This window comes from Heliangelus exortis, chromosome 1 (assembly GCF_036169615.1).
Source record: "Heliangelus exortis chromosome 1, bHelExo1.hap1, whole genome shotgun sequence".
Classification (NCBI taxonomy): domain Eukaryota; kingdom Metazoa; phylum Chordata; class Aves; order Apodiformes; family Trochilidae; genus Heliangelus; species Heliangelus exortis.
Window position 1 is genome coordinate 111,839,447 of NC_092422.1, and position 27,416 is coordinate 111,866,862.

General features: G+C 38.2%; 2 protein-coding genes across 6 annotated transcripts in view; one reads left to right on the forward strand and one right to left on the reverse strand.

Annotated features, from left to right (window-relative positions):
- The window catches only part of CMSS1 (cms1 ribosomal small subunit homolog), a 226,931-nt gene that overhangs the window by 115,004 nt on the left and 84,511 nt on the right, over positions 1–27,416 (forward strand). The window contains exon 1 of one of the 4 annotated variants that reach the window (XM_071758637.1): positions 17,070–17,211. The exons of the other annotated variants lie outside the window; for them this stretch is intronic. Coding sequence (XP_071614738.1) covers positions 17,130–17,211 — 82 coding nt within the window. The 5' untranslated portion in view covers positions 17,070–17,129. Of the gene's footprint in view, positions 1–17,069; positions 17,212–27,416 lie in introns of those variants that run through there. 4 annotated transcript variants of the gene reach the window in all.
- FILIP1L (filamin A interacting protein 1 like) overlaps positions 1–27,416 on the reverse strand; it is a 147,995-nt gene that overhangs the window by 111,448 nt on the left and 9,131 nt on the right. The window lies entirely within an intron of this gene.

The window sequence follows — 27,416 nt, forward strand, 5'->3', positions numbered from 1 at the left end:
TTCTAAAAATTAGACCTGTTTTCAATTCTGTACGCATGTTGTCTCATGAAAAAGTTTGAAATTTTCATCTTGTGCTTTAAGAAAGTCCAAGTTTCTGATTTTTAAGATTTTTCCTTTTTTGATTCCCACTTAAGATAATAATCACCAAAATACAGGTTATAAATGTAGCTATTTATAAATGGCAATGATTTGGCATCAATGATTATAAATGCAGTTTAGCTGTTTGATATCCTTCAAACTCCTCCTGATTTTGTGTAAGTGCCAGCAGAATGAGATTACATTCGGTTTAAATTTGAGTCTTCTGTTTAAAAAGTTACTAAATTTCTGGTGGTCCAGGCTCCTCTTTGAAACCCTAAAGATGATCTATTTGAGATCTGCCTGTGCATTAATTATCCCTACTACAGAATTGCTTCAAGTTTCTTTAGAGACTCATCTCTTGTGGCAAACTCTTTTTATATTCCCTGCTTTAAGACAGGTTTCCCTGTGGTTATAATGGTTTCCTTTATTACTTGTTTGTTTATATTAGAAGTGGTTTCCTTCTTAAGGTTAATTATTGTTTCAAAGAAATTGCAATTTCCTGTTCTGGTGTAGCTTGTTTTCTTTAGGTTTGTTCCACACTGTCATGATGTCTGTAAAATATTGTTTGAGAATTCTTTGTGTTTTAAAGGTGCAGTGCTCCAAGGGATGATCTCAATCATATTTACTTTCCTCTCTGTCTTTTCTTTCAATTTTAGGTAAGAACGACTTTTGCAGGTTTTTTTGCTTTTGAAGATTTTTTCCTGTGGTAAAGTATTAATCTCTTTGTCTATCTTCCTTAACAAAATTATAACTTTTTTGTCTGTATTTAAGGGAGATGGGGATTGACCAGGGTTAAATGCTCTGATATGATTGCTGGAAGAGACTTTGGAAATTTCATGGAAGTGTTGGGTTTTTTTATCATTACTTTCCTGTTTGCAGACTGACAGCACAAACACACAAGCAAGTTATTAATTGTCTCCTGCAATAGTTTGAGGAAGCTTGAGATAGGTTTTCCTTTCATCAAGCAGAGCATGCTGCTTCAGATATCCCATGGAGTATCTGCATACTTAAAACACCCTATCCAAATATATACAAAGGTTATGTAGTAGTAAGTTCTTTATCTATCTCTGCCCAAGAAGAATGTAAAAAATAGCAAAAAGTAGATAAGGTCAACATTCATTATATATTAAATAATGATTCAACAGGCTAATTAACTCAGGATGCAATACCAATACAAAGTTGTTTGGTTGTTTGCTATATCTTTACTGTCTAAGCATGATGTGGGGCTGTACTGTCCTATGTTTGCCCCTCCACAGCCATTACTAACTGTAGAATTGGAAGCTTCCTGTTAAAAAGCTGCAATCCTAAGGAAAAAAGATCTTTTATATAGTAGAGTAGAAAAAATTCTGATTACAAGAGAATTGGTATATTGTGGAGAATGATGCAACTATAAATATGACTTCCTCTGCATTAGACATGTTTGCCAGTTGCTGGAAGCTTGAAAAAGGAAATCTTGTTTCATTAAAATTCACAATCAACCTATGGAGAGGAGCTGATAATAGCAGTCTGTTTCTTTTATCAGGGACAGTCTTGGTTCATAGTATTGCAGTTTTGCTTTTCTGTTCTTTTTCCTATACTTATACAGTTTTAATTAATCAGTGAGAGGCCTGGGCATGAGGTAATGCTGGAAACCAACAATTTTAATCCTTTGATACTTAGTAAAGAATTAATGGAAACAGAGGTATTGCTATCTCCTCGGTCAAAGCAGTGTCATTTGGACAGTATCTAAAGGCAGACTCTGGTCTTCTCTATGCAAAATATTCCATTGGCTTTTGTCTGGTTTTAGAAGACCAAAACTACAAGAAATAGTGTAATTAATTCCTACTGGAAAATAATCCCGATCTACAAAATTCTCTGGCATCTGTGTTGTCACTACTTAGTCAGAAGGACCCTTTGTAGTCATCTAGTCTGATTCTTTGTGTAATGTCAGGAAAAATCTTTTGCTTATTATTAAAACAGATTTTACGTGGGTTTCAATTTCTAATAAAGTGCAAGTTGCACGAATTTTAATTTTTTTAAGGTCTCAAATATGCTTCTTCCTTGTCATTCCATCTGAGTGGCAGCTAATGATGTTCTCGAGTGAACTCAGTTGAACTTTGAGATGCTTTACACCAAAAGACAAAGCTGGTAGTTGCCCAGAAGTGGGTGCATTGTGTTTGTCCTCATCGTGACCAGTCCCTACACAACTGGTTCCCATGTGGCAATGAGGAAGAGGTGGGACACAGTGTGACAAGAACGAGAGACAGTGGCAGTGGAGACGGGAGAAGGAGTAAGGAACAGGTACAGAAAAGCTAACATCAGTGAGTCCCTTCTTCAGAGAGGCAAGAAAATATTTGATTCCAATTAAAAGACCTAGGATTTAAAGGCTAGGATTCCTCCTGTTACTTTCTACATATTGGCCTTAACCATGTTGAATTTTTTTAAGATAACCAGACTTCAGATAGACTTGAGCCCTTGGGTAGTGGTTCTCAGTTGATGGGGAAAACCTGAGGAGGAAAGGGGAAAGTGCACATTTCATCTCCTGCACGTGCTGTTGCTTGGACTTCTGCTCATGCACTCTCTCTCAGTCACTGTTCTCCTTTCCTGGCATCTCTTTGGTTGGTTGAAGACTTACCACATTTGAGAGTTTGTGGCTCAGCAAAATTTTTAATTACTGCACTGCATTAGTTTCCCTCTGTCAGCTACCCACCTCCATTGGCTCTCCCTCTTTCTGTCCAAACTGCCATGCAGTCCTATGTGCCAAGGAGGTTGTGGCACCTGCCTTGGGCCACAGCAGGAGCAGAGAGGGAATATTGCATTATGACTTCACAAACAGCACAAGCCTGGGCCATAGGGGTGACCTAGCTAAAGTGCAATTTTATTTTTTTTTTAATATGCAGTAGCATGGGAGCAGGGAGGAAAGAAGAATCCACAGTGAAAAAATCGTAGATTTCACATCCTTGAGGTCAGTTTGTGCCCTGGTTTTGTAATAATTTCATGTCATTCAGTTGAGAAAGTAGTTCAGAGTCCTACATCTTGATTACAGGTAGAAACACTGCTTTTTTTAATCTGAGTTTGCTTCCATGACTTGAAAGAGCCCTATTCCTACAAACAATCAGTCTGTCTGTTCTGAAGATTTTCTTTATCACAAGGTTTATAATCTGGGAAAAAAAATTCAAGTGTGGAGTCCAGCTTATTTATTTTGAAATATGAACTTAACAAATATTCTGGGTTGTGGGGTTTTTTTCACCTGTCTTTGATTTTCGTATCCTTTACTGAGACTTCCTTAAAAAAAAAAAAAAAGACAAAAATAGTTAAATATAGATGTAGATTACATCACTTGGTCTGTAGTACTTATATTTTCTGCAAGGATACCAGTTTACTGCCAAAATATGACTCAAAAGATCAATAGCAAACAATCTGTACAAGTTTACACAAGAGAACTGAAGTATTTCATTCCGTAAGCATTATGCTTTAAAAGCACACATTGCAAAAATAGATACTTCTTTGGGAAGACTACTTTCTTAATTTTCACTGTTGCTTTCAGAAGTATGTCCAAATAATTAGAGGTTGTTTTTTTTCCTGAGAAATCTGTTGCTTCACACTGAGAATGTAGGGAATTGGAATGGCTGTGGCTCCAAATGTTTGCACTTAACAGAGGTCAGTCATAATATTTCTTTCCACAAAGACGGTCCTAATTGGGAAAAAAAATACTTCTTAATTTAAAGGTTTGATGTATTTTTACTGTAACAAAGAATTCAAATGGAGTTCTAAAAGGTGTGTTCCTGTTTAAGGGTATGCTGGTCATGGTGGCTGTGGTTGAGGGAGCTCCATTTACCATGTTTTTATAAACACTGTTAAACAGTGCACATAATATTAAATGTGATTTGATTCTTTTAAAACACTGTTGATTATTTTCTTTAAAATCTGTGTATTAAGAAGTGAGTGATACTTGTTTGAAGAAAATTATTTGAACATCAAAATACTGGACTAATAGACTCTGATTTTTGTATATTCCGTTTTTTGTTGCCAGTGTCAAACGTTTTGGTCCTCAGTCATTGCCTTCAAAGTTCTAATCCACTGTATTTTGGTCTGTTAGGAAGTCTAATGTCAGGGGGGGAGAGGAAGGAGAGCTGCACACTCTCCCCTCTTTTTCAAAGTAAAAAATTGCATTTAAATCTCTCAAGCTCTAAAAGGAAAAATGTGCAGTTTATTAATGAATCTTGCCCTTCTTGCTCAGCTCATGCTTTTTATTAAACTCTTGGGCTCCTGATTTAACATTATTTATACAGAAACTGATAAAGCCTCCACCGCATTTCCAGCAATTCCAGAGATGTCCTTCCCATCTACAGATAGTAATGTTTGATAGTGTTGGGTTCCTTTCAGCTTTAAATGTTTGAGTATAGCTTTTAAGATTTGAGAAAAAGCACACGTTTTAGAAAAACAACTGAGGATAGAAAAGTAAAAATTGGAAAATCAAAAAGTGGGGTAAAAAGGAGAGAAGGGCAACTCAGGTAGTCAGGGCTTTCATCTCTGGGTTAATTGCTGAGTGTTCCTTACTTTTGGCACTTGTCTGTTGAAACTGAGATAAGAACCTTCATGATTCTTAGCAGTTTACCCACCACAAAGTCTTTTTCTCCTTTTACAGAGGTCTTGTCAAAATGCTATGACAACTAGGCTGGTTTTAGACAAACAGACCCTGGCTCAGAAAAGACAGTAAGTCTGCAAGTCAAATGTGGAGGGCAGCCATTGGCACTGAAAGAAGTAAAAAACCACAGATTGTTTTCTCGTTGGATGAAGAGCTTAAAGCAACGTAAAGTTAATTGAAGAATTCCTTGAAAGTGAAGTCAGCCTAAAATAAAAGCTTAGGGGTCTATAATTTACTAAATGTGAAAGCTTTGTAAGCAGTAGTGAACCTGAAAGTTTGAAAAGAACATGTTTTAGTAAACATATCTGGCTTGTGTTACAGACTGTCCTGTTTTAATTATTTGTCCAAATAATGTAGACTTGCAGTAGGATCTCTAATTAGGCACGGTTTGATTTATTGAGCTGGCCCCATATAAACCATGATGTCATGCTGTACTGCTCAAAATTACAGCTCTGCTCTTGCAGTTTAAAGATGATTATTTTTAACTTTGGAATGTTTCAGTTTTGTGCATCTTGGCTTTTGGCTTTGTGAACTTAAGATGTTCTTCCTCCCCCAGATCAAAGCAATTTGCTGTAATGTAACCAGAACAAAAACCACTGAGACAGACTTCTGAACACTCTCAGCTTTAAATGTTTTTGGTAAATAAGAAGAAAGGCAAGAATATTCATGCTTGCTCTCAGAGGGGTTGTAGGTATTGAACCTACAATAGGTGCAGTAGGTATTGAACGTTTTCTTTGCCAGGTGTCCAGATGCTGATGCCATTCCAGAGCAGGAATGCTTCATATAAGTCTCTAAGAGGTCTAAGTTTTCTGCTGTAAATGATGAAAAAGGGGAAAGAGAACAAGGAGAAGAAAAAAGGGAGGGAAGAGAGGATCTACACTGCTTGTTACTGCAGATAATAATGATTTACTAGGAACTCTCACACATGAGTTTTTACTCTTATGTGTTGCATTTGCTGCTTATACCTCATTTGAACAGGAAACTTTGCCTTTAGTTAAACCCTGTTTTGTTCCAAATGCAAAGGGAAGGCTTTTCACAGGTTTTCCATGTTTTCATACAGAGGAGGTTTCACTTCAGCATAAGTGAGCAGCATCCCTTCCTGCCTGCATCCCTGATCTGGACCTGTGGGCAAAGGGACAATACAGAGCAGGGTGTGGAGGAAGGGAGGACTGAAAGTTAGGTCAGAGTATAGTGTCTCCTGCCAACGAGTTCTAGCATGTTAAAAAGAGAGCAGGCATTTCAGGGCAGGGGAAGGCTTTCAGTGAAGGTGTCAAAACTATTTTAGGCTAGGACAGGGTCTGACAGCAAAATGGGAGGGGAAGAAGAAGAATGGCATGGAGATGTGACACTTACACTGTTAGGCACTTAATTACCTGTAGATGTCAAAAGGTGGAAGTTGTGTTTGGGAGGCAGTAGCTGCGACAGAGAAAGGCAGGCTCCATTTTCTAACAGAGAAATAAGGAGAATTTCTGACTGGAAGGGGCTGGTGAAAATGTCTTCCTGTGGGTTTATAGGAAGACTTGGTAAGCTGCTGTTGACAGTGATTGCAATGTTTCAGGCCCCATGGATGTTGAGAACAATGCATGTTGAGTCATTGCAGAGCTATACTTCTCCTGAGGAGCCTTGATTACATAGCAGTTTCTATACTATAAATTGTGTACATAAAACTAGATTACATCTTAAAAAACGCATAAAAAGCTGTGGGATTTTGTAGGGGTTTATTTAAGGGTATTCTCAAATGAGTATCACATTTTTAATATAATCAGTTGTTGACTAACATACTGTTTTTAGATGTGGAACTGCTTTTAGTTGTCCTATAGCCAGTTTCAGTTTTCAGTCCTAATGAAGATTGGAGAAAATGTTGCTTAGGGGGAAAGGGGAAAGGAGTTCACTCAGTGCCAGTGAATGTAAATAGATGGAAAGTATGTGCGAGTTTGCTAACAAATGATATGTAAAGTGGAAAGACTGGATGTCTGGGTTCAGTTTAAAAAAATGCATATTAATTTGCTTGTTTTGACCTGGCAAAGTTGCCAACTGAAAACAAGTTTAACCATTTAGATTAAGATGAAAGCCTTATTCCTTCGAGTATTTAGGTCTCTGGTTTGCAGTGAGTAAAATGGGGTCTGTGATGTCTTTATTGTAACATAATATAAATAGAAATTCAGTGGAGTTTAACATTCAGTGATTTTCCATCTTGTTGATTATAACCCTCTGAGAAGCTTTTCATGCTGACTGAAATCTCTGGGAACAGCCAGCTCTTGGTGATGAGCAGACCACCTGTCTTGTTTTGATGAAATGAAAGTAAGTGGTAGATTTCAGATAATTCTGTGATGAGATGCTCATGCTTTATCTTGTGTTAACAACACATATACATCTTTTTTTATATCAATCACAAAATCTGAATATAATCCCTTTTCCAGGATGGTAATTAGCAGATAGGTGAAATAGATCTTCCTATGAAATTTGAGTGGAGTATCAGCCACTGTGTGTGTCTGAGCACATGCTTGCACATGCATTGGTTTTTTCCTTCTTTTCTTTAATGACTCTGGCAATATACTTGGCACTGAAACAGATACAGTCAGACCTTGAGGAACTTATGACTGACAGCAGTTTAGTTCTTTTCTGTGTAATAAATAACTGATACAGGTTTGGGGTATTTTTTTTTTGGCAGCTCTTTTCCTAACATTTACTTGCTGAAACTAGCCTTGCATATTAAAGGAACAACTTCCCTCTCAGAGGCACAGCAGCTTCTCCATCCCATTTGTGTCCATCCCACTTATGTCTTTTCCTAAGACTGGAAGTTCACCTACAAGCTATCTCACAACTCTGAAGTTACCTTACAGGTTTGAAGTTACTCAGTGATGATCTTTAGCCTGCATTGTATGGAGTGATAATGGATAATGGGGTGATCTTAATGGCCAAACAAGATAAGAGGCTGATGATGATTGTCATGAGAAACTAAACAGGGAGGTGGAACAGGAACATGCCTGCTGTGATGCCTCTGGAATTGCCAGAAGGTCACCAGATGAAAAGTAATAGCACTTTCCTTTTACAGCACTTTCAGAGGTTTGATTTTTTTCTCTATGATGTAAAGCTGCTTAGTGTAACATAAAAACCAGCAGTCTCTTCAGTCACACATGCCTGAAATTACATTATTGATACCAATGCCAAAAAACAGCTGGGATCCCAATGTACAAAAGTACTTGAGCAGAGAGATGGAGGTGGTCAAATCCTGTGCACAGGGAGTCTCAGGAATGGGAAGTCATGTGAATGACATGAAAGTACAGGGAGGAACATATCTAGCAGACATGTAATGGGAACAAGTTCCTTGGCATAATGGAATAATGGTGTATTGGTCACAGACAAGAGCTTGCTACATGTTTCTATCCCCTCATTGCCGTTTTCTCAGCTACCTCTTTTTTTGTTCCTCTAGCCTGTTTCCATTGGAATAAGCAATCTCAACGAAAGAAAGCTTAAGGAGTTCATCTGTGCTAGCCTGTCTTGGGTGGAAATAATTAGGGAGTGACCCTGGAAGCAGCTCAGCTAGCTTGAGAAGTGGGGCAGTGGGGGGGAAGGGGAGACACAGTCTCTGGGGAGGGGTGACCCCTGGCAGGGTACACCTGCTCACAGCCAGTGATGGGGTCTGCTCTGCAACAAGGGGTTGAAAAGGCAGATACACACAGATTATCATATGACCTCTGTCTCTCAGTTTGCTAACTTGAGCATGGTTAGCAGAGAGGCTGTGTGTGAGTTTACCAGCGTAAGTGGCTGCACACTTAAAGGCAGACTACTGCACTCTTTGGCAGGGATTAAAAATAACACAGTTTTGGTACTGCTGTTTTGTAAGACCACTTCTGACTGGCATAGTGGAGGGTGTGCGTTTCCTCAAATTTAGCTACAGGTTTTCCCTGAGTAAAACTTGGGTTTATTATTGTTTGTATCTGGAAATCAGGAGGGAATTCTATGATGATTCATGGTCACTAATTAAACATGTTAGCACCATCATGGGAGGCAAGTTTACAGAGAAGGAAATGGAGATGAGTGGCCTAAAGGTGGAGAGGGAATCGGCTTCATAGCCAAAATTAAGCTTTGGCTCCAGACATCAAGCCTCTGGAAAATCCTAAACTATGTGAATTTCATGTCATCACTGTCCAGCCCTGTAATCTAGAGTCATTTATAAATCTGCATCTGTAATGGATAAGATTCGCATAAACCACATCCTTTAACAATAAAAACTTCTATTAAATAATTAAGTAAAAAAAAGATCACACCATCAGTGACATGATTAAATGGAGAAGTCCTATGGGTTCTTTGTATCTCTCTTCTCCTTTCTGAGCAGATGCTTTTGTCAGACCACTGTCCATCTAGCTCAGTATCTCATCTCCAGCCATAGCCATTAGCCACAGAAAGATTATAGGAATGAGGCAAGTGTACAGTCACACTTGTTTGGTTTTTTTTCCCCCTCCCCTACATCCTATCATTTTCAGCAGCTCTGCTCAAATTCTATTCTGAAGTCAATTTCCAGCTTTGAATTTTGGAAATTATGCATAGTTGTGGCAACATATCCACAGTAATCTGTCTTTTCTTCTGAAGAGTGTGACTCTCCCCAACCAAGCCTTCCTCTTACACATTTTATAATCACCATCTGCACGTGGCATATTGTACTATATACACTTGGGCTTGAGAAGTTTCTTTTACAGCAGGGTAAGTTCAACTGTCCACCCTAGTTTAGGAAAGACCAGAAATGTGGTGAATCTAATTACTGTGTTTGTTCTCTTATCCAGAATAATTTGTAGTTATGGAAACTCTGAAAAGACACTTTCCTGTATGGATTTAAAGGGAGACAAGGAAAAAGACACTGGGCTTTTTTTTCTTTACAGAGCTCTGTAGCTGTCTCCTTGCCATGGAGTGGAAAGGCCTGTCATTTATGTGAGCATCATGACATGGTTGCAGTGAATGGCTTTGGCATTGATCAGAGGCCATGTAACATGCTTAGTGAATTTTGAGAAAAGGCTTCTATAGCCCTTGAAGTGCTTCTCTGAGTATGGTTATTTAAGAACATCATAAAATAGCCTCACTAAAAATGATAAAAGTGGGTGATTAACTAAAAAAATTAAAAAAAAAGTGGGGGGTTTTAGTAGTTATACCAGTGACTGTTTTTACATGTTGACAGAACAAGAGAAATCAGAATAACACATTTCCCCTGGTTTTCATTGTGGGCCACAGGGGTCAAACACCCAGTGTGGTGTTCTTGGAAGAAACAGTTTCATTTTTCCTAATGTGGACATGCAGTACTGAAGCTTTCTGTTTTATGACTGAGCTGTTCTAAAATACTGTTTATTGTCAGTCTTTTCACATCTGAATCATGTTATTTAATCCAGATTTTAGGTGAAAACACTTCCAGACTTGCAGGATAGACGAGTGCTTGGAGAAACCAATGGGTGTCAGGCACTCTGATTGTTTTAATTATTTGGACTGATGAATTTCAGACATGGAGAAAAAAATACTAATTTCTGTTCTCAGTCTGTATAGATTTACAGGTTGAATGAAGAGTACTGATTATTTTGGGGTTTTTTTTTCTTAAGAAAAAGATCCTCATAGGAAATATAGCAGACTTTTCCTTTGTTTATGCTATGCACTTGGAAACAATGTGTGTAAGGTTGGTTTTCTGCAGTACCTCTGTAATCAATGGTTGTGTTTCTGTCTTAGTTTTTTGTGATGCTTTCCTGCAGAGGCAGGCAAGAAGAGCATAAGGTAGGTCAGCAAAGTATCTTTACCCCTCTTTTACACTTCACAATCCCATTGTCTTACTTTTTATTGATTTGTTTGCTTGGTTTAAAGGGTAAGAAACACAATAAAAAGTGACCCTGTAAAAATAGTCTGAGGTGGTTCCTTTAACAGTCTCTTGAAAATCTCAGTGCCAGTTTTATGTAGATGTTAAAGACAGTATTGGTACCTGCATGTTTGCATCTGACTTCCTGCACACTAATTATTCTGTCACTTTTTTCCACCATCTGCTTAACTAGCATTGTTCAGACCCAGAATTTAATTGCTGTCAGTAACAGCGGCCAGTGAATACTATGAAACAGGATTTGGTTTTGTCAGGAAATTGTCATACGTTTACAGCTTGAGCCTCCATCTGCATTAAAGTTCTTGTTGTTCCTGCTGCTGAGTCTTTGCACTTGGAACCAATTCATTGCAGGAGAAGCTAATGCATACTCTGATGCTGCCTTTTTTTGCAGTCATTTGGATTGAGCAAGCATTTTCCTGGGGAACAGCATTTGGTTTCTTTTCACCTTCGTTTAAATTCTACCAACCAGCCCAAGCAGGAGCATAAAAACACTTGCTGTATTCCATTCAGATGGAGACACCCCCTCTTCCTGCAAATAAACACCAGTGTCTCTTGATTTCATTTGTGCAAACCTCAGGCACGGGCTTCTTGTTCCATCTGTCAGGGTTTCCATGTGCTTCATTGCATCCTGACATGACACAGGTTGTTTTTTCCTTACTGCAATTCTTCCTTTTATGAAAAGTGCTTCTCCTTTTACCTCCCTTACATTACAAAGGTGACTGAAACCTGAAGAAGGGTGTTGGTACCTGAAAATTTACCGGTACTTTTAGCTATAGGAATTATATCTAGTAATAGGTACTACCTCTGCAGTTCCTGAAGTATTTTAAGAGCTTTCATATAATCCTGTATGTATGAGCTTCTGATTTATTTTTCTTGTTTCTAGACCTAGTCTTTATCAAATGAAAGTAATGAAATCTCAAAGAGCTATACCTGAGAAGCAGATGGTCCCTGTTGGCTTAGAACATATGTGCCTAGTCATGATTGCTACGGTTCTTTTTTTCTGTTCTTTTTAAAACTCATGGCTAGAACACAGCATATGCTGTAATTCTTTCCATTTGCAGAGTCCTCTGATGACTGCAAGCTGCTCTGTAAACATTTTTTGGTCTGACAGTAATTTTCAGAGTCTGGAGCCTTGTCCATTTTTGGTGGGAATGTGACAGCGATTTGCTCAGGGTCACCCAGTGTATTAACTGGAGCATAGTGGTAACTTAGTTTTTTACATTTTTTACCTTTTTGGTGATTTTCTTTTTCTCTGCACTACATGGAATAGTGTTGTGCAGCATATCTTGAAAATGATTAGAAAAATTCTTTAGGCTGACAGCAAAAAGTATGGAGAAAACCATGAGAATTTGGAATAAGTAATTATTACTTCCTTGTATGTTTTTAAAATAATGATAATTGAGAATAGCAGATGAAGTGGATTACACTAGCAGTCTTACAATTATACTTCCCTGTGGATTTTTTCAGATCATAGAGATACTGTTTTTTACTTATGTTTATGTGTAACCTTAAGCTTAGGATAATTTCTAGAATATTGGAGTAGAGCACATAAGAAGTGTGGGTGTTTTCAGTAACTGAGCTACAGAAAATCATTTCAGTACTAGGTGTATAAGAAAGGCTTCATGGAAGGAGTTTAATCTCCCTAATGGAAAGGTACATTTAATAATGTTGGATTTTCTTCCCTTTCCCCTCTTTAATTCTGGTAATTCATGTGGATCATTTTGTCTGTCGCTACTTCAGTTAATGTGTTTTTGAAAAATGTCTTTACTTCCCATGATACTTTCGGGTAGTTAATTGTGTTCCCTATATATTAAATAACTTGAGAATTTCAGATTATTGAATAATGTAATTACAGGGTCTTTTAAAACATTACTTTTTGTGGATATCTTACCCCATTAACTAGGAATTCTTCTAGGGTGTTGAGACTGTTTTACAGAGGTGAATTAAATGTAGCATTAATTCAGAAGCTGTTTCTTATGTGAGAGGAAGGAACAGTTTTCAGGCAGCAATTGTTAAGAAATTTAGGGTTTGTGTATTTTTTTAATCCAATCCATGAACTCATGTTGCCATGGATAATTACCCAAGTTAAATCCGGTACACCTGTACATAACATAATCATGTCCCTGAGAATGCATTTCTCTCATCTTCCCTGTGCCCAGACCCTTCTCACTTTCACAGTCAAGATTCTATGGCCCACCTACTGTTATTTATTTATGTGTAATTGCAGACTTCAGATATTTTGGTGATTGTGTTCATAGCAGGGAATTCCCCTAGACTTGCAACACTTTTTACAGAGTGTATTGAAGTATTCATAATGTTACCTCTCACAATCAACTGGAAAATACTACTTGTGTGTAAAAATGAGGCTGTTCTGCTGTGTGCTGAATCTTTGCCTGAGATGAGGTTAAGAACATTTATTTCCTGTTAACCAATTTAGCATCTTACATTTACTGAGCTTTTCAGTTTCTAATAAGAGAATGGGGCACTTGGCAGACTTGTAAATTATCTTAAGGTTTCTCCCAGGAGTAAACTATGTATGGTTCTAGTTAATAACACTGGTATTCAGTAAGGAAGAGAGCAAACATGACAGTAGTTTAGGAAGCAGCTGAGGTAACATCTGGTGCAAGGTTCCCTAGCAGCTCAAGTAACTATACAGATGCTAAGTGTTTTTATTTTTCCCTGTGCACTGCTCAGCTTTGCTTATGATGTTTGTATATTCATTACTGGAATAGACACACTCCACCCCCAATATATGGGATATGATTGAATCAGTGAGAGTTTGCCTATGAAGCTGAAGAAAGTATTTTGGGAGAATATGGAAATGCTTTACTTAAAAATGCATCAATCAGCATAGTAAGAAAGCTTTTGGTTGTTTCTCTCCCATGTCCACTAATGGCTGTATGTAATCAAGTCTATACTACCTCATATTAAAATCATCTGTATTTTACCCTAGGTCACAGGCATTTTGCTAATCTACAGCCACCTCTGAACTGTTGATGCATGCAGAAACAGATTCAGCTTGGCTGTTACCTTTTCTTACAGTGTTTGAGCTGTTGTTGGTTTGTTTGTTTGTTTTTTTCATAGACCTTCTCTACCTGAAACTTTGAATATTATTTGCACATGAGAATGGTTTATGCCAGCTCCTAGTTTACTTGCTGAGTCTGGAAAGGTAAAAAAAATGAAGTAATTTGTGTAATTGTGTAGTAATTCCTCCCCCTTCTGCAAGCAAAATGCTGTCTTTTTTGGGGCAACACAGCTCCATTAAGGCTTTGACAACAGCTGCACATGAGATTAAACATTGATTTTTTTTTTTTTTTTTTTTTATGTAGCATCTTATCAGAAATGTTTATGGAAACCTTATGAGTCAGTCATCACACCTGTTCAAGTCACATTAACTCATTTAATCATTGCAGCAGACTGAGGAGAGCCATCCCTGTGAGATTCAGAGCAGCTGCAAGGCTGTCCGGGCTGCCAGCATCACAGTTGCACGTCCAACACAAAGTGGTCAGATCTACTTTTCCTGCTGGGTGCAGAGTTTCCCTTCAGAGTGCTACACTGATGGGGAACTACAGTGACTCTTCAAAGTTTCAAACTTGCCACGTTCTTCATGGCTTAAATCAGCCATTTAAGTTGATCAGTGTCTAATGAAGTCTGTGAAGAGTCTGCTGTGGCCTGCAGTGTGGTTAGAGCTGCAGGGGAATCAAAATGTTTCATCTCCTTTTATCGGCCTGAATAAAAGCTGGTTCTGTGTGCGAGCTGAACGTGGGTGGGGACAGAGTGGGATGTCCTCTGGCATGACCATGAATAATTCCCAGAGTCCATAATGGTGTATTCATTTGAGAAACCTTGTTTAAAGTATTTCAAAGAATGCATAATTTGAAGCTCATGTTGTCGTGTCCCTTGGTTATCCCGCTTCATGTCTGGAAGCTGGGCATGAATGTCAGTTCCTTTTAAATAGGCTGAGCCTTCATGCATCATGAATGTGCCACTTGTTAGTTTTAGTTTGCCATGATGATTGTAATTCTGGTTAGAGGCTTCAGCAGGTGCTAAGGACATGTCTGTTTCTGAGAGCTGCAGGATTTTTCTGACAGCTGAATGTGAACGGGGTAGGTCAAGGAGTTTCTCTTCTATTTGTTAAGTGACATTTTAGATAAATCAGAGTAGTTTAAAAATGTGTTCACGTTTTGATTATTGCTATAGAGATCCATCTAATTTTTTTTGTGTTACTGAGACACTGAAAAATTCCAAGCTCTTTGTCACATGTTCTCAACACAGCATATCTGAGAAATTTGGGCTACTGTATACTTTCCACTGTGATCCCAAATACAGGAAGGATGGAAAGCTGAATAGCCCTTCATCTTGATGATAGTTGAAGAAGTGTTACACTACCACATGCAATAATTTTCTCATGAATGAATGATTTGGTGCATTTGGATTCTTTCTACTCTCTTCTGGTTTACATTTTTCTAGTTCCTGTTTTCCAACTACTAATTGCAATATGTTTTCAAAACAATAATATGGGGAGCTGCTAATTAAAAGGAAAAAAGCTGAACTTGGATGTATGCCAAGTGTAACTTGCCAAAAACTTTGGCCACATGACCAACTTTGGGAGGAAAAAGAGAGAGGCAGCTCCCTCCCCTCACTTGAATTCTTAATTATGATAAATGAGTTGCTGTATTATTAGGAACATAACATAATGGCCATGCAATTAAATATTTACTTGAGAGTTTATTTAGTACAGCTTTACTTCTTTTTAAGCTACAGATTTCTTCATTATGTCTTTTCTTGAACTGTTAGGTCTTCCTAAACTCAATCTCAGTATCTGTGATGTTAAAGAAACCAGAGTGTGAGGTCAAAATTTCCATTACATAGCCAGTGAGGAATTTCAAGGAACAATGCCAAAATCACTTAAAAAAATAAATCTAAAGGAAAAGATGATTCATCAATCAACATTTGGAGCTCTAGAAAATAGAATTAGTTGTATATGTTCTGGGTACAGAGAAGGACAGAATGCACCCGGTCTGACTGGCAGGGGTAAATCAGGGTGATTTTGTTTGTTTGTTTGTTTGTTTCCAAAGACTTTTACCTTGACCTCTGCTGCTTTTTCTCCCCAAGAGGAGGACCCCAAGTAGCACACATTTTCAGGCTGCAGGAATCATTGCCTTTTTAGAGCTACAGCTGTCTATCAAAAAGAAAAAAATATTTTATGGCTTGTTGTGGTTTGCACTAATTAGCCAAGCTGCTGAAAGACAAAGGGAACAGTATCCTCCTGTGCTTAACTTCTCCTGAAACTGTAAGAACTTTGAAGTCAAGGCCACCTGCAAGACCAAAATACAGCATTTTGTACTTTGTGGAGGTGACAGACTTCTGTTTTAGTAAGTAGAAGTAACATGAAAGCGAAAAAGACCTCATAAAGTGCTGTTTATTTCCTTCTAAAATACTGAGTACAATGCAGGAGTGAATGTTTTTGTAAGAAGTAAGTCTGAGTTACGGCAGCATCTCTGGTGGAGTGGGACAGCCTTTCATGTCGTGTCATGCCAGGCCATCAGTGGGAGAGGCACTTGCTGGTGCTTTTTTTTCTTCTCTCCCCATTGAGCTGCACAAACTTTTTGCTGTGCTAACCTGACATATGAAGAAAACAATGAGTGTTGGGACTTCAAGGAGCTGAAGCTAGAGATGAATCAGCCACATCCAGAATAGCATACCAACTAAAGGTGTAACTTCTGTCTGCATTGCTCTTTGGCCTTAGAATTAATTTAGTCAATATTGTAATTATTTGTAAGTAGGAAGCATGCTCTTGTATGCTCGAGTCTAAATGTTGTTTTTACACATTTCCCTGTGTTGTCCTTTTTCTACCTGGAGTAATAGTGTGGCAATAGTCAGACATGAGCAGTCTTGCAGTACATGCTTTTAGAAAGGGGATGTGGACTGCAAACAGTCTCTGCCTGTCATATGTGTTTTTCCTGCAGTTAAGCTTGGTGCTTCTCTATATTAGAATTCCGAAGATGTTGCAACATTTTGAGCTCACTTCTCTTATTGAAGCAGTTAATGTTTGTGCAGGCTGCCTCTTCCTTCTGAAGCCTAAACCTGGCAGAGCCATGGGAACATCCTTTGACTCAATATTGCTGGGGAAAACGCTACAGGTAAAGGATCTCACTTCTGAAACTTGGCAGTTTTGAAAATACTTTGAGAAACAGTTGAGACTCTTCTGGGCAGATAACCTCTCATTGAACTGTTCCCACCACTGATGACAGATGCATTTACAGCATGACACTGGGGGGCTGAGGGAGTGCTGGTTCAGGAGCTGGAGTGCAGGGGAGGTTTGAGTGAATGTAAGCAAACAGCTCATTTTAGGTTAATATGAATAGGGGCAACAGTGATATGGTTGAAGAGTCTGAGGGTTAAATGGGAGTGCTGAAGCAAGCAATGAGTTCCTTCATCTGCTTCCCCTTTCCTAAGGTTTTGTGCCATCACAGCTTGGATTTCTCTTTTTATTATGTAAGTGCTAGAGCAGAAAACTGTGTCATGGATAATGGATTTGAGTGATGATACTAGCAGCTTTCAGAACACAGTATGAGGCTCATCCCTTCACTTAGCCTTGCCTTCAAGGGTGATAAGGAAACAAGACCAAAACAGCTTCTCCCACTCTTCCTTTGTAAGTATTCCCTTTTATCCATAGAGGTTGGAGAGCCTAGCAACTATCTGTCTGTTTTATTTTCTTTATGATTCTGTGATACCATGGTGATGTGTTATTAATAAAACTCCAGGCAGATAGAGAGAGCTTTTAAATGAGTAACTTCTTGGTTTGGGGTTGTTTTTTTCTTTCCCTGCATCTGAGAATAACCATATATGAACAAATGTCACGAATTGTTCTGTGGGGCAGAGTAGCTGAGCATTTAGAACAAAAATACAACTTAATCTGCAAATAAATCAGAGCAGACTTTTTGCTCAAATGTCAAAATACCACCACGTTTATGAAAGAGTAAATAATTGTAAAGCACTGAATGTATTATTCTTAATACATGCACATAATCAATTAGGAGGTATATTTTTTTCTGATTTGTTGCATTTCTGAACGTATTAGGAGTTATTAAAAGTGCAATAAGAGTGTCCCATACAACGGAGTGCTCTGCTTCAGTGGTACCAACTCAAAATCTTGTATAGTCTTTATAAACTGCAAGTGCAGTAGTCTCTAACAGTTATATTAATCTCCTCCGCTAATATGGAACTTTAATTCAAAAAATCTGTGAAATATAGCTTTAAGGCAAGTTTTGGGGACTACTGGTCTGCAAACCCACCTTCAGTCATCCATACCAACAGGAATGTCTTCATAATAACACAGAAGGGTGTTGCCATGTTTAGGAAAAGCAGTGAAGCCTTGGGGGTTTTGCTTCTTTTTTAATTTATTAAAGTGTGAATGGCATTAATTGCATAACACAAGCAGCAGAAGGTTGGCTGCAAATGGTGCAAAACTGTGAGGTTTTCTGCAGAAATGATGCGTCCTGACTCTTGTCCAGTTTTAGTGTACTGCAGTCATTTTGCTGTGTGCTCAAGCTACTGTTGGAGGTTTGAGGTGGTGTCTTACATGGCAACATTACAAGCTTCCTGAAGTTACTTATCAGATGCTGATGGAAAAAACCCAGAGATCTCCACAAATGTTGAAAGGTGGAGAGAAAACTTCCTTTTTAATGTTTCACTTATTAATTACAGATGATTGTAGTTATTGAAAGGACAGGCCCTTAGAAGTCTCCAGATGACTTCCAGAAAAGTTTCCTGTTTTGTGGCTTTGAGCAGGAATTGAACTGTGTTGATGAAAACCTCCAAGTAAAACAGATAAGGCAAACCAGGACAAATTGCATTTGTGATGTCTGTGACACCCAGTGATGCAGATGATGCTCTTTCCTCTTACACTTTACATACATTGTGAGCGGGACTGTCTGTGGCCAATATTTTCTGTGAAGAAGGTACAGCCCAGGTTGTCACTCTGTAGTTAATGTGCTGGGGGGTGAATGTTCCAGTCACTTATTAGTGTGGGGACAGCATCTAGGTCACATTGGTCCTCTCAATCCCATGAAAATTTAATGGGATTAAATGTGAAACTCATATAGGAAATTCTTAAAAAATTATCCATCATGCATATTCTTACTCCTGTTCTCTTTACTCTCCGGAATGATAATCCATGTCCTTTAAATAGAATCAAGTTTCTCTATAATCTTATAGCCTTAAAAATAGTATAGAGGGATCAAAGCACATTGAAGAACTGCAAGCAAAATTTACATGACCTTTTGACTGAGGTATTTGTCAAAATATAGGTGAAGTGTCAAGAACTGCTGTGACATTTTATTCCATATGGCAATGTGATTTTTGTAAAGCATTCCAGATGAATGAAACAGCCAACAATATTTCTGCTGTGTGCGTGAGGTACTTAAATTTTTTTTTCCTGCCAAGAATGCTTCTTCCTAGTGGAATTTTTTTCTTTTTGTCATTTTGGGGTGGTTGTTTGATTTTAGTTTTGGCTTTTCTTTATAGCAAACAAACAGAGAAGCAAAACAAGATGTTTCCATCTGAAAAATGCAGTATTCTTTTCCAAAGTAGCCTTCTTAGTAGAACAGTGTAGGAAAAGGGACGTTCTTGGTGGTCAGAAAAGCCAGAGGAAGAAGTGTATTGCATGAAAAAGCTTTGCTGGCCTTTGGAATAGTGATGCTTTTATGCTTTTGTGGTCTCATCAACTCATGGAATAAAATGTTTCTGACTTAGTAAGCCATCTCCTTATGAGGAACCTTTATCTGTAAGAAAAGTTTTTCCTTGTTTTAACCTCAGACGTAACCTTTCTACTTTTGGACCTGGTTGCAGCACTGTGGTAGAGAAAAGGGAAGGAGCTATTAAAACATGGAGCTTTCTTCTCTCTGTTTCAGGATGGAGTTCTTGAAGGTGTTGAGGCTGAGCTCTGTCTCCTGTGCATGGCCTCCTGCAGAACTCTGTCCCTATTTATTGTAGAGAACCATGCTAGTATGTTGGTTTATTGTAGTAAGAGGGAAAACATTTCTCTCTTAGCAGCCAACTAAGTGTACTTAAAGTTCTTAGGAATATTCAAGAGGGTTCTCTTACTACTGTTTATTATTTTTATTTGTGCAACACATGGGGGCTTAGCTTCTGAGCTCTGCTGTTAAAACAAGGTGCTTTGTGCAAACAGCAGGAATACTTATTTCTTCTTCAGGGAGCCTGATTCCATAGTGCAGTGCAGAGATGTGCAGAAATACCTCACCTAGTTTTGAGTTAGACTGTATGTTATGCTTGTGTATTGAATTTTTGTGGATGTGCTCCAGACTGATGCCTAATTCAGGGATTTACAGTGCCCTGCTGGGCTGTGCAAATGGAGTGTGAGAGACAACAAAGATGCAAACACATGCAGTGGAATTTAAAAGAGCAGCAAGAGGTAAAACAAGCTTGGGTTAGGGATATGGCAGTAGCATTTCCTCTGGATTTAGGCATAGGATTTTTCTTCCCTTGAAGTAAATGCCTTTAGGATAAGCCATAAACCAGGCAAACCAAGGAGTAAAGAATTATTTCAGGAGGTCAAGCATCATACCCAGTATTCAAAAGACTGAGCTGAGAATTGTGTGGCTGAGGAGTTCTTCCCATGACACCTTAATGAGGTGAATTTGGTGTACAGGTAGAGGTAGAAACCTTCTGGAAAAGCAGTTTGTGTTAGGAGTTGGGATTTTTTTTTACTACAACTCATTATTTCTCTAGTTTACAAAGTGCTTCACCATATTTGGGATATTGGAGACCTATTGCCTGATAAGGAGAAGTTGTTACTATTTATAATTTGTAGTTTTATAACTCAGGCTGATGTGATGTCTAAGTGCTTCTGTAAGTAGGAATGTAACATGGAACATAATGCAAGCTGTGAAATTAATGAGGGAATTGCAATATAGATGATATTGTGTGTGTGATTTTGCACTGTTCATCTTAAATTTCTGTTCAAGGAAAGAGGAAACCATTGACTGCATGATAGGAAGTGGATTACAGAAAGTGTCCTCTAGAGCAGCCCATAATGCTAATGAAGTGTCAGTGTTAGTGCAAATGCACAAATGAACATTTAAGGCAATCAAGGAATCAGTACATTCATTAGTTTGATAGAAACTTTAGGCAGCTTTCTTAAAAGTGTAGTCTGAACTGTATTAGGCTGATTGTTAATTGCACGTAGGATGATGTTTTGTCTCCTATCCATCTCTTCAACTGCTGACTGTGAAGCTTTTAAAAGTTATATGATTTCTTCTGCCAGGGCTGTTTATTCCTTTTACAAAGAGCAGAACCTTTACTACCTTCATCTCATGTGCTGGCAGCCAGCTAATTCAGAATTCAGACCTTTCTTTAATGTTCACCACTATGACATAAATGGACATTGCTCATAAAAGAACAAGCCATTGCATATGGCTCCAGGTACAAAGAGTATTACAGTAACAGAAATGCCCTGACCATAAATTTATGTGAATGGTAACCATGTGTCTCAGAATGCCTCCTGTTTCTCATTCCAGTTAAATGTTACTCTATCAATACTTGCCAGATATCTTGCACTCTCATGTCTCTGCAATATTTTTAAACCTTTTGATGCCTTGCAGTTTTTGAAGTAGTCATCTTATTTTTAAGACCCTTAAATTAGGTCATAACAAAAGTATTTCTATTTATCTAATCCATTTCCCTGTGGTCAGCCTTCTTGGTGTACTGGAGCATGTAATAAGGTAGAGAGATTTTAATGGCCTACTTCAGTATGAGAAAAAAATGTTATGAAAATCACAAGTTTCCTTTAGAAACGGAGCCCTTTTGAACAGATGGGACTGGCTGCAAATGATTAAACTTCCTTGCAGGGGTTAGGATTTGTAGGATACAGAGGTAGTGAGTAACTATTTCCAATTTTTGACCAAGGGGAAAAAAAAAAAAAAAAAGATCTGTGATTTCTGTAGTTGGTGACTACTGTGTGTCTTTAGTGAAGTAAGTAGTGTGGTCTCATCAGTCTTTCAAATGCTTTTGTCTGGCTTATGTTGGAATCTTGAAGCCATCCAGTTGTCACCCCTTAGAGATGGAATGCTGAGGTTGTGGGGTTTTTTTCCCATCACACAGATCGTCATCTCTTGTTTGTCTCATTTCCTCTTGGTCAAAACTGTGAGCACAACTCTCTTTAGTGCTTGTGGCTGCCCTCTTGCACATGGTGAGCATCCTAACAGTAGCTGCCTCATAGCTTTTCCTCTAGGCTCCAGTCACACTGAGGGCACAGCTCAGAATCCAGGTACAAGTTTTTGAGATACTACTTTGTCCTGAAGTGAGTCTCCATTTAACATCACCCAGTCTATTTAGCTAATAAGTTTGGCTCTCGTTTAGGTCCTTCTGACTTTTCTTTCAAGTTGGATTTAGTCAAAACAGTGGAGATATGAGAGTCCAAAGACTCCTAAGCAAAGATCTTGTTAGAATGCAGTGAACTGCCGAAGAATTTTGTCTGGATCCTGCTTATTTCAGAGAACTGATGAAGAATTTTGTCTGGATCCTGCTTATTTCAGAATAAGCAGTGCTCTCTCAAACAAAGCCTGACTGTACTCAACATCTATAAAAAGCGCCTGCTAATGGTGTTGGTTTTCTTTTTTTTTTTTTTTTTTTTAAAGAAAGGTCTGCTGGAATCACATAGTCTTCTGAAATGTCTCAAAACTATTCAAATGCTGGCAGCCAGCTTAAGGCCTTTGTCTGATTGTGATCTGCAGAGTGCACCAGGCATCATTGCCTTGCTGTTTTTCTGTCAATTCTGCATTCTGATAAATCTAGAATGAAACGATCATAGCTCTCTTTGCTTTTCAGTCCCAGCTGCTGCAGCAGCCCTGTCCTCCTGTCTTTTTGTGCCCCATTGAGATATTCAGGCACTTCAACCCTACTTTGGGGGTTTAAGGTTGCAGTCGTCTTCCTGCTGGAGAAGCCTGACATTTTATTTGACAGGCATTTGATTCCACTCTTTTCTGGGTTTTTACTTAAATAAGCAGCTGCTTCCTTACTCGTTCATGTTAATAATTCCCATACAGCTGTCAAGTTTTCAGAACAAACCTGAATGTGCTGTGGAAGATTTTGTGGGATTTAATGCCAGAGTTGGTGATCTCCCACTATGCAGCTCAGTGTTGCCATATATATTCTGTCTTCCTTCAGCTGTGGTCATTTTTTGCCTTTTTTATTTTTATTTTCCCTGCTTTGCTTTTCTTGATCCTCCAAATTCCAGACTTTACAAGTCTTTATTTGTACTTCTAAATTCAGAGCTTGGTGATGGATTATTACTTGTAGCTGTTGTCTGTCCTACCATGGGTCTCCACCCTTTAAGTTAGGAGTGACAAATTGGTGAGCTATAGATTTCTCTCTTTCTCAAAAAAAAAAAAAAAAAAAAAAAGAAAGAAAAAGTACTTAAATATGTACTGAGACCTCTACAGCTTCATTCTAGAGAAAAAGCAAAAGATTACAATAGTTGAACTATTACTTATGCTAGAAGCATAATACAGAGCCCGTTATTTTTGTGTCATTTGCACTGATACATAATAGGTGACAGTACTTTTTAGAATGTGAGTAGAAAGCTTTAGTATATGAGTAGAAAGATAAGAGAAAGTCTATTGTGATTTTTTTTTTTAATTATTTTAATGGAAAAATAAGAAAAGGGAGTGAACACAGAAGAAATACAGGAGTTCTTGAGCATAAGAGAAAATTTCTAACTTACATTGCACTGCTCAGTGGCACTGGGCATTGAGGCCAGTACAATGACAGAGATTTTGAGGCAAGCAGGGGAAATTTATGTGATGGCATAATGCATACTAAAAATTCATATGATATATATGATAATATGGGGTGTATTAAAGTTTAAAAAGGTAGCTTACTATGCAGAATTAAAAACAGAATACCATTTAGTTGTAAGCTCCCTTCTTTAGGGTCTTGCACATCTCTCCCTGTCCTCACACCATCAGTGTTTGGCAAAAAGGGGGAGAAAGAGAGCAGTGCCTTTGGATAGGATTCCTGAAAGCTGAACTTGGTGCAGTACACTGAGACAAAGTCAGCTGACTTATCCTTATCACCTCCATTACCATGAATTCTGCCCTTGGGTTTCTCAAAAAAAAATTAATTTTCTTGAAATTGGGTGAAAGCAAATCTCCTCTCTTTTTTAATTCCTCGCCAGCTTTTTATATAAACCCAAAGAATCAAGACATACTAAGATGAATGTTCTGGTTCCCTGGTTCAAATTAGACTTTTTGTATAACTTCTGTTGGTTTTTATAGCTTTACTAGTCTAACTGCATTTGGGTACTTTTAAAAGGTTTGGGGGTTTTTGCTTGTTTTTTGTGGGGTTTTTCTTGTGGAGTTGTTTGTTTTCTTTTTTGGACATGCTAAGTTGTTTAGCTGAACATTTTGACAATTGTCAAAAAGAATGCTATTTGTGTTATACATCACACATGCACTGTAGTCTATTCTCTAATTAAGAAACAATTAAAATTATGAAAAGGCCACTTATTTACACCAAGTTTTAATGACTTTATGCCCAAGTTGCATCATAGCAGCTCAGAAGCAAGCTATCAGGACATTTTCACCCCTTTTAAGACTACTATGAATGCCTGTGAAAAGAAATTTTTGTGAAAAACATTTTGTTGAAAACAAATATTCTTTCAGTCTAAATCATAATGGAGTTTAATTGATAGGACTGCTCCTAAATTCACTTGCCACATTTCTAACATTACTGTAATGTGGAGTCCTCACAAGGTATTACAGACCAGAAGTTCACTGGCAATTTTTCAGCCCTCATAACAGAGAAGTGTAGAATGTCTTATGTAATTGAGTCGCTCTATAAAATATTTAGGCTTGAAGTCTGAATTCCTATGCACACCAAGCTTTTACATCAGAAAATACAGCTCACAGATGTGCTTCATATTTGACTATGCACCACATTATCCACAGTATAAATTAGCTGGTTTTGATTTTCAGTTCAACTTTTTAATTATATGTAAAAACACAACTAGCTGCAAGGCCAAATATTTCTCTTCTGGGCTGCTGGGGTTTTTTTTCCTTTTTAGTTGATGGAAACTACCTCGAGTATTAAGACAATGAAAAGATGCAAGACTTCATATGCAAAAGTCAGTGAAGAAATACTGGAGCATATCCTTGGGCTGATTATTTCATTCCCTTCCTATTTCCCCAGCAGAATGTATGTATTGTGAGCTGAACATCTGTTGAAGTACTGCTTACATTATTGTGTAGACTTTTGCTTTTTTGTTAAGATGCACAGGTTGGACAGGAGTTGTATTACACTGTCACGTTGGGAGTGAAACTGAGGTCATGGTTCAGACTTGTCCCAGCAGTGTGACACTGCCCATTTGGGGTTATGATTCATCCTTCCATCAATTTTGTCTTCCAGTAGCTCTGAGGATATCTATAATTGCTTGGGGCATGGGTGCAGTGTTTATCAAAATGTCATTTGTGCACAAAAGCCTGTGCAGAGCCACAGGCAGCCTGACCAATTCCCTCTAAGCTTCTGTGGCACAAATTACATTTGTATAATGTGGGGCTCTTTAGCCCTCCTGTCTACATCTAATCATTTATCTTAAAATCTTCAACTGTATTTGATATCTTCTCAGTCTTGAGGTAGGTAAATAGACACTGGGTTTACCAAAACTACAAGCACAGCAAAAATCAGTATTGACTGACCACATTGTTTGAGTTTGTAGCACAGATGGGATGCAAACTGCATTTTATACACAAGCATCATTTACCCAGATGCTAACTTCCACGTGCTGAGTTCCTGAGTTGGACATGGTAAGACATTCATTTAAATACTAGTATTTCATGCCCTTGTAGTTGACAACCATCCTGAAATTGTCGAAGTAGTTACTGTTGTGTAAAGATTTGGTCTTGTACTGGAGCTGAAACTGATTGTTTTGAGACAAGTTCCACTGTGTGGTTTTCCATGCCCCCAAGTCCCCTATGTTAGGCATCACATAGTTGTTTGGAAAAGGACTGAGTGAAGGAAGAACAAATACTTGGGACTGAAGAGCATGGATCCTGTATGGTACTAATTTGGTTTTAAATTGTAATTTTGTTTCAATGCCTGAGTAGATACAAATTTTACCCTAGTAAAAAACTAGAGGTTGCAGAAATTATGACAGCTCAGGGTTGCTGTATCCCTTGTTTTCAGCATCTCCAGAATCTTTTGCAGCCAAAACTTTTTTTGGTCCTTCAGTATGTAGAGTTCGGATATGTAAAGCCCTGTTTAAAGCTTATCCTTGCTACTGTAAAACTTTATGAATCAAAGAGATGCAGTATTCCGATTCTGCCCAGTTTGGAGCTCTTTCTGCTTTCAAAAAAATTTTCTTATGCATGAAGAGGTCTCAAGACATTCATTCCACCAAGCACTTAGTTCCTCATACTCTTGCACTATGTTTATGCTACTGTGAGAGAGTCACTATTGCCAGATGAGTATTACTAATGAGGTTGATAGGTTATGAGCTAATCAAGTGCACTGTGTTCTTGTATTCACAGCTGCCCTGCTCCTGTTCCTGAGCTACAGCAGTGTCTCCAGTTCAGACTTGCCTTTGGACTTGTGTTAGTTGCCTACATGCACTGGGAGCTCTGCATTCTCCTCCTTCAGGCTTGCAACATCTTCAGCTTATTCCTCCTTTCCAACTTTTCTGGTTACATTCATACCAGGACAGAATTCTGTCATTTTACCCTGCCTGCTCTCTCAGCGTTGGGTGCAAGATAAATAGTGTGTGCTTCCTGTTAATTTCTTATGTTAGGCACTGATTTTGCCTTTTTAAAGTTTGCCTTTTTTAAGACCTTCAAGTTTGGCAAGGCTAATATTATAATGACAGTTATGTTCTTTAATCAAGTTAATCTTCTAAGCTTGACTGCTTTTCAGCAGAAAAGCAGGGGAAAGAATAGCAAATTCTTTCAGGGGAAAGAATAGCAAATCTCTCTTTTTTGCTTCCACTGCTGAGCTTGATGCTAATCTGCCAATATTTATGTCTCTGATCTCTTATTGTCTGCTGAGCCTCAGTCTTGCTTATTTTATTCTGATGGCTGTTCCAGACTCATCTTCTCTCCTATTTGCTTGTGTATCATTGTTGTTGCATTTGATGTTTGGGATGACCTTACTGAGATCTCTGCTTCAAGGAACTTGCCTTCCTGGTAGCCCAGAAGGCACATCAGAGGCAAACCAAGAAGAGGCATCACCTGGAATCAATAAGCAAACAGGCCAATTTTTTTTGGAATCTAAGTCCTGTTGTTTTTCCACTGTGTGAGACAGTGTGCAGCTGATGTTCAGCCTACACCTTGCACACTGTGTGTGCATCTGCACTGTCAAAGTTGTCAGGTACCAAAATGGACTGGCACTTAGATTAAGTTCAGTGTTTAGTTTGGTTTAAAGAGCTGGTGGTTTAGTTTGTTTTCACTGTATTAAAAACTTGTTTTTAAGGACAAAAAGTCTTGAGCTGCTTCTGTCTCCTTTTACAAGATGCAAATATTTCACTCCCCAAAATGAGGTGTTAAATTTTAAAATACTACATTTTAGACCAATTGTGGTGACTTCATGATGGAATTATAAGGGGCTGCAAAATTATATTTTGCACAGTGAGGTTAAAATAAGAATCTCTTAATTGTGGTATTTTAAAGAAGTGATAGGCAGACTTCTACATGCAATTCAGCAGTTTGTAGTAATATGGTACTGAATTTAGCGTAATTGGCCAGGAAATAGGTTTATGAAGAAACTGGTGATGTAACTGTATAGCCAGCTATTTTGAAGTGTAGTGCTCAATTTTTTAATTACACCTTTATTTTAAATAATAAGCCAAAC